Source organism: Rutilus rutilus, assembly GCF_951802725.1.
Source record: "Rutilus rutilus genome assembly, chromosome: 3".
Lineage (NCBI taxonomy): Eukaryota > Metazoa > Chordata > Actinopteri > Cypriniformes > Leuciscidae > Rutilus > Rutilus rutilus.
In genome coordinates, this window is record NC_140211.1 from 44,355,428 (window position 1) to 44,370,609 (window position 15,182).

Genomic DNA, 15,182 nt, shown 5'->3' on the forward strand with positions numbered 1-15,182 from the left:
TACTGAAGTCTCTGATTCTTTGTTTAGAGGTGAGGAGGGCGTTTACGGGTCTGCGTTCCTCCATGCAGGGATTTTTAATGACCACAGAGAGTCAGGACCTCGGTTTAATGTCTTATCCGAAGGAGGGCTACTAGTGGGCAACCAGTCTTGGGCTACAGAGTGATATGGCTGCTGGCTCGATGACATTTAAATTGACTCATGTATTTCTAAAAAGAATGACTTGTGTCTGTAGACCTTGGTATGACCCTACAGCGAAAACGGTGTGTTTAACAGGTGTGTTACCGTGTGGTGATGCAGTTGTGTGGTCTGTGGGGGATGCCCGTCATGGCTGTGCGTGTCTTAATGGAGATGAAAAAGGCTGGAGTTGAACCCAATGCCATTACTTATGGATACTACAACAAGGTGAGGAACGCTCACTTACTTAACATGCACTATAGCACTACACCACAGAGCACAGTGAAGACCACTCTGCCCTTACATACTGAAACTGTAAAGCAGCATGGTATTATTTTTTAATAGTGTCTTTCTGTTACACATAACTAGCTTTTTTTAGCTAGCAAAATTATGAGTTTACAACAACAACAAAACCTGGTTAAATTTGTAGATGTCAAACATTTGTCATTTTTATGTTTATTTTTTCTCTAGGCTCAGATGCTTCAGTAATGTGAGAGATTGTTTTACATGTGATTGAAAGTCAAATTACAGAGTTCATTGTAGTGATTCCCTCTGGTGCCTCTGAGCCTGAAGGCATATAAATTCAAAACTCAAGATTTGTTAAAAGATACATTAATTGAACAATTTGAAAAGGTGCATTTCAAACAATTTTACAAATGTTCATTGCCAGATGGGATTATTCCACTCAAGAGTTTATAAATTAGAATATTTTAGATATCACACAAAAGAAAATGCCTTTTAATCTTCCATCTAACATCTTGAATATTTTGCATCAAGAAATGATCTGGTCCTGTTGCTCCAGTGAAGGGGAGCATTACAAATGTCAATGTGTTACCATGTTGAAACAATTTGTCATGGTTACTCCTGACCTGTCAATTGCTGCGTTTTGTCCAGGCTGTCCTGGAAAGTCATTGGCCAAGCCGTAACCGTAGCGGACTCTTCATGTGGACCAAAATGCGGAACCTGGTGCGAGGAGTGGTGCAGTTTAAACATGCATTGCGTGGGACAGCTCTTCATAGAGGTCCTTCTCTAAAAACCACAGGTTCGAGTTCCTTCCTTCCTATGCTTAATGTTTATACATTGTGGCCCTAGAGTTGGGTAGTTAGAAACAGGTTTATGTTGGGGGTGGGGTTCCCTGCCCCTCCCTCTAGCTCTACTTTTAATATCCCCCTTCTGGTCTTTTTAATTTTTCATTCAACCCCAGAGGGTATACGTTTTAGCCCCACTTCAGACGGAATGCATTTACATTTACCGATAATAGATGATGATGTAAGTAGTTTTCCTTCTATTAAAATACGTTACAGGTTATTGCGAGTAGAATGGTAAGTAACTAGATTAATATTGTATTATAATTTTAGGTCAAATGTTCATAAATGCCAGGTTAACACTTTTACTAGCAACTGTCATCCTCGACATCAGACAAGATTATCTCTAGTCATCACCCATACATGATGACATGAAAAATGTCATGTAGGTGAAACAGGAAAATAGTTTGTCTACATTGAAGATTCAGGCTAAATCCACTGAACTGCCATGCATTTTACATTTAATTACCACAGATCAGAAGCCATTTTGACAGACTTGCACACATTAGAATCTCTTGCAGGCTGTTACATTTTAAATTAAAGTCAAGTCACATTTATTTATATAGCGCTTTTTACAATACAGATTGTTTCAAAGCAGCTTTACAGAGATAAAAGGAAAATAATGCAACAAAGTTTGTTTCCAGAAGAAAATAGCGTCACAGTCCAACTTAAAGGATAATTCCGGTATTTAACACTTTGACGAACACCACTAACCACTCGGTGAGTTGCACAGTTTTGAAAACGAACGTTAAGGGTTGTTTTAAGGACATGTTTGTGCATGGCCATAGACTCCCGGTCATGGGCAATTCTAAAATAGTCAAAAAGAGACAGGAACCATTGTCAAAATTTCTTTGTCCACCACTCTTGTTCATCCAATACAAACTACAAAATAGACTCAAAGTGTTAAATACCGGAATTATCCTTTAAGTAAGTTTAGTGATGTTTCATTTTTGTTGTAAACAAGTTATTAATTTAGTTCATTTATATATATATATATATGGCCGCTCTGGAGAAAACCGTAATGTCATCGTCCAGCTCAGTTCAGTTCTCATATAATGGTGTCAGTGCAGGCAAATCAATAATATTGTTGAGTATTAAATTAAATTAACTGTCCCCAACTAAGCAAGCCAAAAGCCAATGACAACAAAGGTGAAAAAGGCGACAGTGGCAAGGAACCAAAACTCCATCAGGTGGCAGAATGGAGAAAAAAAACTTGGGAGAAACCAGGCTTAGTCGGGGGGCCAGTTCTCCTCTGGCCAACAAACGAACAGTGTATGATTATGATTCAGGCAGCATTATAGGTCAGAAGTCAGATTGGATTGGAACAATCAGAATATTATCCTGTTCCATCTGGTTGAAGATCGGAGTCATCATGGGTATGGAGACGAGTTTGTTGAGGATCAGTGCCGATGGCTGTCGTGTCGATGAGGCCTTCACAGGGGAGAGTCTAGTTGCAACAATCTCTGCTGACACTTCAGGGATCATGTGGTCGTGTCTAGGTGCAGGTCCTCCATCTGGTCTGGATATGGCCCGGATCCAGTTGACTACATCATGTGTTGCGGTCATGTCTAGGCGCAGGTCCACCATCTGATCTGGATATGGCTGATTACAGTAAACCTCGGAATAAACAGAAAAACTAACATTAGCGTAGATGCCATTCTTCTTATGATGTAACGAGTACATAGGGTGTTATAGGAAGTGTTCCCGGTTCTGGCTGACCGAATTTATGCAGCCTAATAATCATTTAACTGTTTTGAATAATAGGAATGTATAATTTTCTATGTGTATGCCAGGTTAAAGAGATGTGTTTTAGTCTAGATTTAAACTGACAGAGACAAATAAGAAATACAAGCATTTTAAATGTAGAATTAATTTTATTGAGTGAAGTTTGATTGTCAACATTAAACATCATTAAAAAAACAAAACAAAGATACTCATATTTAGTTTGATCTTCTGTTCTTATCATTATGAAATGACTTTGTGAAATTGTGTGTATTTTCATACAGAGCTTTCAGCAGGTACAGCAGCAGGTGCTGATGGAGACAGACTGAGTCATGGCAGTGTAGACAGCTCAAATGAACCTATTGTAGAGGAACACATACTCTTCTCCCACGGCCTTTTAGTTGAGGGCGCTATTAACAGTCAATATAGTACAGGTATTGTTGCCTTGTGTGATTCAAATATAATCTATGTGAAATTAAATATAATTGTATTAACATTTCCATGTTTTGTTTTGTTTTGTTTTGTTTTGTTTTGTTGACTGAGTATGTTTTGTGTTTATGATTTCATAAGCTGGTCAGTCTGATCAGGGTTATGGATCTAAGGATGAGCTGCCCCAGGACCTTGCAGATGGACCTATAACCTCTGCTCCTCTGTCTACCAGCCACACCAGCAATAGCAAAGCAACCAACTCCCAAATTGGTACTGCACTGGATTGTTGTACTTTATATAGCTAATTAAAAGTTAATTGAAGTTAATGCAACTTTTAAATAATTAAATAATGCAATTGTCCTACACTTAATGCACTTAATATTTAACAAATATTTAACTATAATACCATTGTCATTCATGTTTATACAAATGACACCAATTTGTTTTGTGTGTAATATTTTTTTCTTGTTGAGGTTCTAGGATAATTATATCACTGAAACAGAATGAAATACTGTAGATGTCAAATTGAATGAATGCATTAACAGCATTCAGAATTAACTGTTAATTATCTTTAATCACATGCATTAATGCAGTTCATTTTACAGCACTAGATTGTCTATTGTAATGTACATCGACATCAGGATAATTTCTCTAAGATAGTTTCCTCCTTTTGTCTCTTTACAGGGGTTGATATTGCTAGTTCTGTGGACAGTGTTGTAGCTGTGACGGAGCCCCCTAGCCCTGCTGAGATGGCACCTTGTGTAGCCAGCATTGTTAAACTGTCCACTGATAACCCTGTCCACTTTGACAGCACTGCAGGCAGGGGAGAAACTGGTAAGTAACTGGAAATGTATACTGATATGATTAATAATAACTTGGTACAAGTTCTTTGATGCAGCATTTTATTTTACACAAAACTTTTGTTGCCTTGCCAAATACTGATATTTCTTTCTGGACAAGCAAATTCTAGCATTTATTGAGTGCTTCCTGAAATTAAGTACCATTGCTTTCATTGTCTTCCATGTCTCCAGCAGGTGTTTGTACAGGTAAGCTCTTCATGCCTCGTAAAAAGAGTGAAGATGTCACCCTGCCTGTGGAGGATGATTCTGGAATCCCAGATTCACAGGTGTCTCAATCTGGACAGCAGCAGAGGGTGAAAGCCTTCATGGAGCGCAGCTGCAGTTTCAGTGCGGAGAGCAAAGCCGGCATGCTACAAAAGAAGGGCAGTCTGGAGCTCAGCGCTGATCACATGGGCGCGGATGCAAAAATCCTCGCAGCCGTGTTCTCTGGCAGTCTGACCCCTCCTCCTTTTGGAACCATCACTCCTTTTAAAGAGTTTAAGACGGAGGCTACACTGAGCCCTGCCCTCCAGGAAGAGGAACATGAAGATAAGCCGGATAAGGAGCACAAAGCATTCAGTACTGCAGAAGAGAAAGTGGAGAAAAGTAGAGAGCTGGAAGATTCAGTTGATGCAGCATCACCCCAGGGTAGTGAAGGACTTGGGCTAACCATTAGCACTGGTTCCTCCTCTTCTAAAGCTGTGGAGAGGGAGGATGTTGAGGTGGGGGCAGATCCTCTGTCTCTCTTTGCCTCCGAAACTGAGGATGTAACCTCCATCCAGAGCCAGGAGTCCACACAGCCCTTTCCACTTTTGGTGTCAAGGAATCTGGCAGATGAGATTGAAATGTACATGAGTGGTAAACCTCTTAGTGGTAGATCTCCCAGCATGGAGCTGCAACAGGGATCAAATCATGAATCAATGAACTGTCCAGACTCTCCTGCAGTTAAGCAGTCTTTAGAAAGAAGATCGAGCCTTCCGATTGGTCCGGTCAAAGTGGCTAGTTCAACTGAAACACCAAAACATAGCCCTGCCGTCACACGCTCTAAGACATTCGCATTCAAGTCCCCCAAGACCCCAGGCTCTGCAGGTCAAAGGTCATCATCGCTGACCGCTCTTGTAAAGTCATCACAGAGCAGCTCACTGGGATCTGTTTTCAATTCCATATCAGGCATCAAGATGGACTCTCTCCTGGTAGGGCCAAAAGTAGATATGCTTAAGTCAGGCATGAAGCAGGCAGCCAACGTGGCCAGTAAGATGTGGGATGCAGTGGCCTCAGCTTACTCCTACTCCGATGATGAGGTGAGAGACCAAAAGAAAACAAGTTGTTAGAAAATCAAAAGAGGTTTTCTTAATCAGAGATCATAGTACAGACGGATCAAAATCTGACCACATTAGACAGAAAAACTTATCTCAGGAGGAAATAGGTGAACAAAGTACCTCTTTTATGCTTTAGTAACATACTGTTTTTTTAATTCTTGATTGTGACTGCTTAACATACATTCCAAGGGTGTTCACTGATGTTATGAATGAAAGCCAGGGATAGACGGAAGGTAAAAAATAAAAATAAAAAATATGCCAGTACAACAATCCTACCTTCCTGCTGTTTGTTGAGGGCAGTGGCTTTTAAAGGGCTCATGAATTTGTTTTTATATTTTTTTAATGATATTTCCTGAGGTGCACTCATGTTAGTAAATCATTTTCATCAAAACAATTTTATACCCTGATTATACTCTGATTTAAACACGCCATTTAAAGGGGCATGTCTCCTTTAAGACTTCAACAGAAATGCCCTCTGCTATAATTAGGTAACATCTTTGCATATGAAATAAGCATTGTACATGTGTAACTCTTTTGAAAACTTGTACTTTGCGTTTACTATTACAGCTTCCAAGATGAACTAATTGTGAGAAGTGTTCACTAAACCATTATTTTTTAGATCTACTCCCATTGCATAAAAGGTTGCAATGCTGAACTTTGTAGCCTAACACAGTCATGTCTTGCATGTTGAAAGCATGAGTCTTGCTATTGCAACTTGATTTCTGCACTCTCATGAATGCTTTCATCATAACTAACACAATGCAAGCACAATCTAAAAAAGATATCACAGTGTAGACAGCGTAATTGGTTATATCGAGAGTTTTGGTGACAGCTGTGTCTGTGCAGGCAATCTTGTGGTAATGCATTCATCTTTATTATGTAATCTAAAAAACAACCAAACAAGAAGCAGAAGAACAAGTAATTTTTGCAGCTTGGATTCAATAAAAGCTATTTTTGAACTAACAAGTAATTTTAAAGGTCTGAAACTTAGAGTATGTTTTATAATATTGGTGACCCATTTATTTGATTTCTCAATTCATGACCCCTTTAAACGTTTTGATGTCAAGCACCCCCTAAATATGACGATCCTCTTGTGAGGGACCCTCTTCCTAGAATATAAAGGCAGCTATATGTAAAGAATTAATTGACAACAGGCCGTTGAATATTAGAAAAATAATGCACACCTGAGATGGAATGCGATCACAACAAGAAACGGTGTGGTCGTTACGCTTCGGGTGTGCATTATATATTTTTTTAACAGTTCAATGGCCCAGTTAATTATTCCGCTTATACTGCGATCACCACTCCACAAGACATTGTTCAAATATTTTATTTCGAGACATTTGTCAGATTAATATCCATTAAATACTTGTGTGTATTTTTTTTTTTTTTTTTTTTTTTTTATACCCGTCTCATCCCAAGCCTCTGTTGCTAATTCCAAAACATAATTTTAGAGTTTGCAATGGAGGCCTCAGCCACTGATATGCAGAATAATACAGTTTTTGTTGACATATTGATAGATTGCTTAAGCATGTGTGAATTACCTCCCAGTTAGCAAAAAACCCCCACAAATTTTCTTGCTCAGTGTTTGTGGATTTTGGTTCTTTTGATATTGTAATTGACTGTAAGAACCTTTGAAATAACTTAAATAATTTGCCGAAGTGATATGGAACTATAATGCAGTCAAGACCTGCCTGGAACTACTTTAGTTTTGTGTTTACTTGAAAGTAATTTAATATCGTAGGACATTTGTCAACCAATCAGAATCAAGCATTCAGCCCCATAGTATAAATATAAATATAAATGATATTTTCACGTTTAAAGACCAATTTTTACTGTGTGAGAAAAATGTTTAAAATATTAATATTGTACAGACATGTTTTTTTAACCTAAATTAAATAATTGTATTTTATATTGTCATTGTACTAAAAAAATGCATTAAGATACAGTGTATATTTTCTACTCACTATTATAGTATTGAATGAGTAAACCTTTAAAATAATAATAAAAATGTTATTTATTAGTTAGTTATTTTATCTAATTAAAATAAGAGTTATCTAGTTATTTTATCTATTTTAAAAAAGATTTTATTTGTATGATACACCTGGCACCAGGCGCAAGTGTTTTTTGCTAGTTTCAGCCTGACGCAGTTATCATTTTCACGTTCTGCGCCACGTTGTTTAAATAGAAAATGCATTTGCGCCCATGGGCGTACTGGTCTGAAAACGAGGTGTGTTCAGATGCATTGTTGGTGCGTTGCTATTTTGAAGCTACTGAAATAGACTGCACCATTGACCAACAAAAACCTGGTCAAAAGTCAATGGCACAGTTTTTTTTTTTGTGGTTATTTAAAGGGCACATTAGTAATATGAACCTATAGGCGGGGGGACAACACGCGTACACTGCTTATTAAACACAGGTTGCACAGCAGCACACAAAACATAAAGATATGGTGGAATCCGGCTTGTCCCGTAGATGGTCTGCTTGCGTGCTTTAACCTCGCTCATGAGCAGATCCGTTTTCTCTCTGGAGAGGCGTTCAGTCTTTCCGCTTGCAAATTCGCCATGTAAATAGCAAATCCGCCTTGGCGGATTGGGAATCCACGCAACAAATCTGCGCATCTGGCTTTTAAAGGGAATGGGAGATGAGACTCTGATTGGTTTATTGTACGTTAAGCCCAAAACATACCCATTACTCATTAAGAATAGGGACAACCCGTCGTTAAACTAGCAAAAGTGGATCCGGACATGCCCTAAGTCCACTTGCGCCATACACTTTAGACCAGGGGTGTCCAAACTCGGTCCTGGAGGGCCACTGTCCTGCAGAGTTTAGCTCCAACCCCAATTAAAAACACCTGAACCAGATAATCAAGATCTTACTAGGACTTGATTATCTGGTTCAGGTGTGTTTAATTGGGGTTGGAGCTAAACTCTGCAGGACAGTGGCCCTCCAGGACCGAGTTTGGACACCCCTGCTTTAGACCATGCGCTTAGATTGTTAAAATAGGACCCTTACAGTAAAAAACTAGGGTCGTCAATAGAAAACAATCATAATTAAACATTTAATAAATATAAGTTAACTTTGACATTTTATTTAAAAAAAACCTAATAATAATAATAATATATTATAAAAATCTAAATATATTTGTTAAAAATCTAAATCTGCAGATGTCCTAGCTATCCTTTTTGCCCCCGGTTTGGTTTAGGGGACTAAAATACTAATTCCTCTCATAAACAATATGTGTGGATTTGACGTAGCCATCAGCATCAAAAGTCCCTGTGTGTGTGTGTGTGTGTGTTTAGTACCAAAGCTAAACTCTTAAGCTTTCCAGTATTTCCTCATTGTAAATGTTAAACATGCGTTTGGTCTGTACTATATTTTGTATGTCTGTGATTCAGGAGGATAACTCCCAGCCCCGAGACAGTTTCCCGGCTAGGCTAGAAGAGCAGTTGCTATCTGCAGAGGGAGCAACAGAGAACACTTTACCCAGAGGCCTGATGCCCAGCCTGGCCTCAAATGGGCTCACACACAGCAATACCAGCCTGGGTAGCAGCAGTGATAGCAGTGATACCGGTCGTGCAAAGCTGTCGACACGTAAGGCTCATACACAGTACACATATATCATGCTATACTGTATGTCTACTCCAAAAAACATGTATCAGCATTAGGCTTCATAAATAAGATTCATATCATCAATCATTTTATTTCTAATTTAAAGACAACGTTATATAATTGCAAGGTTAACATTCTGTACACCCTGTTGTTCTATTTGAAAAGCAATTCTCTTTTTGCATTTGTTCTTCACAGCTTTGACTCCAGGTCGCTCAATGAGAGGTGCAGACTCGGAGAGGTCTGAACATAGTTCCTCTCATCATGCCAGCACCTCCAGCATTTACCAGAATTGTGCTTTAGAGGTGAGAGCAGCACTCTCTGCTGATGCTCAAATACAAGATCACTTCAGAATTGGCAGAAGTAGTACAATTGTACTTCATGTTTCTTTTTGGCAGGTTCTAATGTCCAGCTGCTCTCAGTGTCGGTCTTGTGAGGCTCTGGTGTATGATGAGGAGATCATGGTGGGCTGGACGGCTGATGACTCCAATCTCAACTGCACCTGTCCTTTCTGTCAAATCTCTTTTCTCCCTCTGCTCCATGTTGAGTTCCATGACTTACGCGCTACAGCAGGGTGAGTTATTAAAGATTTAGGTCCGTTTGATGCCTAACTATACAGCGCTAACATTTTACTTGATTTTACTGTTCAAATGTGGAAAAATATTTAAAAATTACAAAAAATATATATATTCCCTTCAGGGGGAGGGGGAGATGATGGGATGGGATGAGATGAGGAGGAGGGAGGGTCGAGCTAGCCTCCGTTTTGTTTGACAATACTTCGAACGTTAACAAGAAGTGACGTCACCCAACATCGCTTAAAGCCCCTTTAAAGCCTTAATATATAATGCATTATAAAAGTGTTTTTTTATTCATTAATTATGCCTCGCAATGCACCTTATAATACATTGTATGGTCTCATGTCATGAATAACTGTAACCACAGTTATGATACATAATAATACTTATCTATTCATTGAACACACCTTTAAAAAAGTATAATGCATTAAAACACGACACCCACCAATTTTAGATGTAACGGGAATACTGCAAATATTGTAATGCTAGAATATATTCTAATTTTTAACCTTGCTTACAATTATTTATAAAAAGATATGATGCATTATAACATACATTATGAATACCTTTAATGCATTATACATAGAGGCTTTAAGTAAAGCGTTACCATATTTTAAAAATTATTAATATTTTTATTACAGCACACATTATGCATTCACAGCTAGGAAATTCTAACATATTTTGATATTACAGTAATGGTTTATATTTTTGACATATTTTCTCTTTTGCCAAAAACCTGAAACAACATTTTTCAGCTGATAATGTTTAGTAAGCAAAAGGTTAGCTCAACCCTAGTTTACATCATTTTTAGACCATTGCGTCGTCTCACTGCATATGTTCAGTGTTTTGCACCATAAGTACAACAACACATTTTATGGGATCGATTTATGTTTGACAATTGTGCTTAAAAACATATAAACATTGTGCTATTTTGATTAATATAAAATAACATTAACTGCTTTATGCTTTTGGTTTACAGCTTCTACTTGACGAGCACATCTGGAGACAGTATCCACAGCTCCAGCACGCAACCAGCCACCTCTAGCTCCTCTGAAGTGAAAGTGGGTTGTCCTAGTGAGCCTTCAGACCTCGTGAGCTTCCCAGAATCTCCGGAGGACAGCAAAGGTCCTGTCGAGATGCCTGGCGGTCAAAGTGGAACTCCAAAGATGTATGTAAACACAATCCTGAAATGTAACATGGGTCATAACCAGGGCTTGACATTAACTTTTTTGCAAAGTTACTTGCCACACAGCATTTTTACTAGCCACATTTTTGTTGTTTACCTGATAAAAGTTGACTATGGCGTGCTAAAATTTACTTGAACTAGATTTACAACCCTTTTAAATGTAAAACCACTGTACACACCCAAATCAAGACAACATAAATATAACAATACAGGTCATTATCATTAGCTCTGATAAGGTTGTGTGTAAAGTATTAACCATGTATTATGTATTATATGTCGCCACATAGCTCCACCGGCATACGACGTAACTCCAGCAGGGCAGCTAGCTGTCTCTTTGTTTCTGTGTTGTCGGTCACTAGCGCGCAAGCGCAAGGCAACACTGTGTGCATGTAATACTCATTAGGGCTGTCAAAATTGCTCAAAAATAACATATTTGACATTAACGTATACTACACATAAACAAGTAAATCAACTAATGGCCAAGACCGCAGACCTCACTCTCGCTCACTCGCACTCACAGGCACTCTTTCTCTCTCTCGCCCTCACCCTCATGCTGCGAGGGCATGTTTGGTTCACACCAGAGCCATAGAGAGAAAGAGTTGCGACACTCTTTGATGTCGCCGCTATGGCTGTCACGTGGTTCATGTAAGCCCCAATAGTTCCAAAACATACGCTGGCTGTCATGTTCTTCTATGGGACAGACAGCAGCAATTGCATTATTGAACGGTAAATATAAAATAAAACACACACCCAAGTACTTTTTCAGCTGTTATTGCATTATTGCATTTTGTTAATGTCAATTTTGCATTTGTAGATAAGTTTTAGGCTATATTTTTGGAGGGAAAAGCTTAGTGTTCATGTTCGCATGGGTAGTAGCACTGGCTTTAGCGGCTCTAACTTAACTTTTACATATCATTCATCTGATGATAGACGTCTCATGATATTTATTTTAGCACAACTGGGCTGTATTAGACTATTGATTCCCGTGATTTTGTTTATAAATTTTGATTCAGCCATTAGCCTACCTTCGTGATCACGGAAAGAGGTCTGCGGTGGCGGTCCGTTCAGAAATCGCTTAGAAGCTAGCTCACTTCTTCTGATGAAAGTGGCCACCCCCAGGACCACAACGTGAAACATTATCATGTTAAGAGAATATTATTTTAAGATTAAGCCATACACATTATCAAAACTATAACAGATTAAAAACGAATGTAAGCATGGCTGATACAAATTAAGGTTTTCAAATAAAATATTTTTTATTAAACAATGACAGACAACAAAAATGTGTGCTTGTGTGAGTGTGTGTGAACAAGAAAAACAAAAACCAGGGGCAGGTGATCCATGAAACAGACAGGACTGGTGATGGCCATAACAATCCTAGAGGTCCAGCATTGTTCTCACAAGCCGCTTCACTCAAGACAATAAAACATAATGAAAAGTTAGTATCCCAAAAAAATTTAATTAAATAAAAGTTGCTATAAAGGTGGCAGCGATTCATTACCGAACTCTTAGCTGACGAAGTCGCACTAGCTAACTAGCTAGCAGGCAGCGCTTGAAAATTGGTTGAAACAACCAACATAAAATATAAATAATTACGCTGTGCATGTACAAATGAAGACCAGTATAAGCATCGCAAAGGGCCTCTGAAACAATATAGACAGTTGACAATTCAAAAGAGGTTGATATTTCAGCAACTTAACTCTGGAACAACTCGACGCGCAGCAATGTAAGTGAATGGTGCCCAACGCCCAAATGACAGTGTTTGGAACTATTCCGATCTTCATATCCCGGAAGTAGGCGGTTAAAAGCGCCGCCATTTTTTACAACGGAGGTCTATGGGAGTGTCGCAACTCTTTCTCTCTATGGCTCTGGTTCACACCAAACGCGAATAGAGCGTCTGGCGCGAGTGATTTCAATGTTAAGTCAATGTAAAGACGCGTTTACGCGCGTCTGGAGGTCTTGCGGCGCGAATGAGGCGTTACGCTTTCTGCGCATAACGGTTTAAATGAACAACAACAAAGCAAATGTTGAGTTAAGGTCGCTGATCGCGACTCTTATATAGCAGGCTTCATTCAGTGATTGAAACAAATATTATTAACATTAATTGAAGGTTTACAGTACATAGAACCGACATTGAACGCTCCGAGCGAGCTGTGCTGTGGTAAACATGGAACTTTTCCTTGACATGAAACGGTAAATAATCAAACCAGTGGAAGCCTGCAGTGCATGAAACTGCTGTATCTAACCTACCTTATTCATGCAATATCTATTCAGTCAGTACTGAATACACTTTAGTAATGTTAGTGTTTAGTAATGTTTAGTAACACTTTAGCCTACACTTTAGTAATGTTTCTGTTTAACGTTAACGCTTCTTCCTGTTACCTGTCCCTGACCCTTCAGGCAGCGCGCCCACTCGCAAAGCTGACAGCCGTGCCTTTGCTACCGCAGGCGTTTTTCCACATTCGAATATTCATTTTCACCTTCGAAATTCTGTTTTTAAAACTATTCGAATATATATTGGAATTTAGAATATTCGTTGACGTTGACAGCCCTAATACTCATGGGAGTTGTAGTGTCGTAGTGTCACACTTATTTCAGATGCCTTTTGAAAAGACTACAATTATTCAACCCGCCAAAGTGGCTAGTTGGAGTGACTATGTTACCCGCCACGAGCAAAATCCACCCGCATTTGGCGGGTTGGCGGGTGTTAATGTCAAGCCCTGGTCATAACTAATTTTTGTGTTTTTTGGTGCATGAGTAAATATTGAAAGCTTGATTTTGAAACCATAAGTGCCAATTTAGTTGAATTGAAAATACCTTTGTAAACTACCTTTACACGCACCCTAAATAAATCTTAAAGGGTAACTAAACCCCTGACTCCACCCACTGGCAATATTTGAAAAATGCTAGAAAAGTGGGCAGACCCCAGCGGAGATAGAGGGGACGAACCGAGGGCGGGGCTGAGCGGGGCGGGGCGTGCACCTGAGACCCGCAGTGACGGATTAATTGACAGCTGCTGTCAGGCTCTAAAATGGAGAGTAAAGTAGACGACGTAAAGTACATGAATCTGATGAGTTTTATCGAGTTCATGTCAATAGTGCGCGCTCTCTGTAAGCATATTCATATTTTGCCGCTATGTGGAACTCATTTGTCGACCCCAGAGGATTAACTTTAGCCTAACCATAAATATGATATGATCACTTACATCAAGACGCCGCTGCAGTGGTAGAGTCCATGCAGGAGGAGCAGTGTTTGGCACTGCGTCACTTTTCAGCGCGAGCTGTGTGGAGAAGCCCATTTCCACCTCTATTGCGTTAGAGATGCAGTTTGCACAGTTGAGCTCCTCTGGCGCCTAATTTCCAAGTCTGCTGGAAAGCTATGCAGTCCAGCAGTGCTGTTGCAACCAGCAACACTACACCTACGTACCCTCCTGACCACTGTACTTAATACAGATAAATCTACCAGGGCCGTGCAGAGACCTCTGGAGGGGCAGGTGCTCAAAGTATAAAAGGGGGGCACATGGAACAAGGCTTTAAATGGGGCTGTGTTTTTCCTGGCTTAAAATGAGGCGGAGGTGGTAAAATCCTAATAATGTATTTTAATAATAAGATAATAAAATGTGTATTTCTTTGTAGATCATCATATAGCCTAATGTGTTTCCCACATCATTTTTGTGGGTGGAGCTTGGTACCTCTAGGGGGGTCCGGGGGCATGCCCCCCCGTAAGAAAATTTTGTACATTTTAAAGATAAATTCATTAATCTGGTGTACTTTGAGTCACCCGAATCTGCCCAAATCCACTGTTAAAAATAAATAATCCACCCGCAAACCGCCCATATTCTTTGATTTAGATATCTGCATCTGATCATCACATTACAATTATTCAAATTCTTAGTGTTAAGCATGATAGTATGGTAACATATCACACTGAAGTAGGCTGATTTAAAATTAACATTTATATAAAATAAAAGTTCTTCTTTTGGCAAAATTACATTTCCTTAATAGCCTAAACAGAGGCTTTTCTCCCTTCAAACTTAAATTGTCAATGTTTCATTACATCACTGTTTGAAATCTCTAATTTTTTGTATCTTTTATAAAGGGCATCTTTCCCCTAATTTTATTAAAGGAGAAGTTCACTTTCAAAAAAACTTTTGCTGATAATTTACTCACCCCCATGTCATCCAAGATGTCCATGTCTTTCTTTCTTCAGTCGCAAAGAAATTAAGGTTTTTGATGAAAACATTC

At 39.1% G+C, this 15,182-nt stretch overlaps 1 protein-coding gene across 4 annotated transcripts in view; it reads left to right on the forward strand.

Moving 5' to 3' along the window:
- dennd4c (DENN/MADD domain containing 4C) overlaps positions 1–15,182 on the forward strand; it is a 214,285-nt gene that overhangs the window by 157,389 nt on the left and 41,714 nt on the right. Inside the window, exons 18-27 of one of the 4 annotated variants that reach the window (XM_084404122.1) lie at positions 274–402; positions 1,069–1,216; positions 3,266–3,415; positions 3,552–3,680; positions 4,095–4,244; positions 4,442–5,550; positions 8,967–9,162; positions 9,376–9,482; positions 9,576–9,751; positions 10,732–10,920. In XM_084404122.1, coding sequence (XP_084260248.1) covers positions 274–402; positions 1,069–1,216; positions 3,266–3,415; positions 3,552–3,680; positions 4,095–4,244; positions 4,442–5,550; positions 8,967–9,162; positions 9,376–9,482; positions 9,576–9,751; positions 10,732–10,920 — 2,483 coding nt within the window. The remainder of the gene's footprint in view (positions 1–273; positions 403–1,068; positions 1,217–3,265; positions 3,416–3,551; positions 3,681–4,094; positions 4,245–4,441; positions 5,551–8,966; positions 9,163–9,375; positions 9,483–9,575; positions 9,752–10,731; positions 10,921–15,182) is intronic. The other 3 variants (XM_084404123.1, XM_084404124.1, XM_084404125.1) reach the window with 3 other exon arrangements.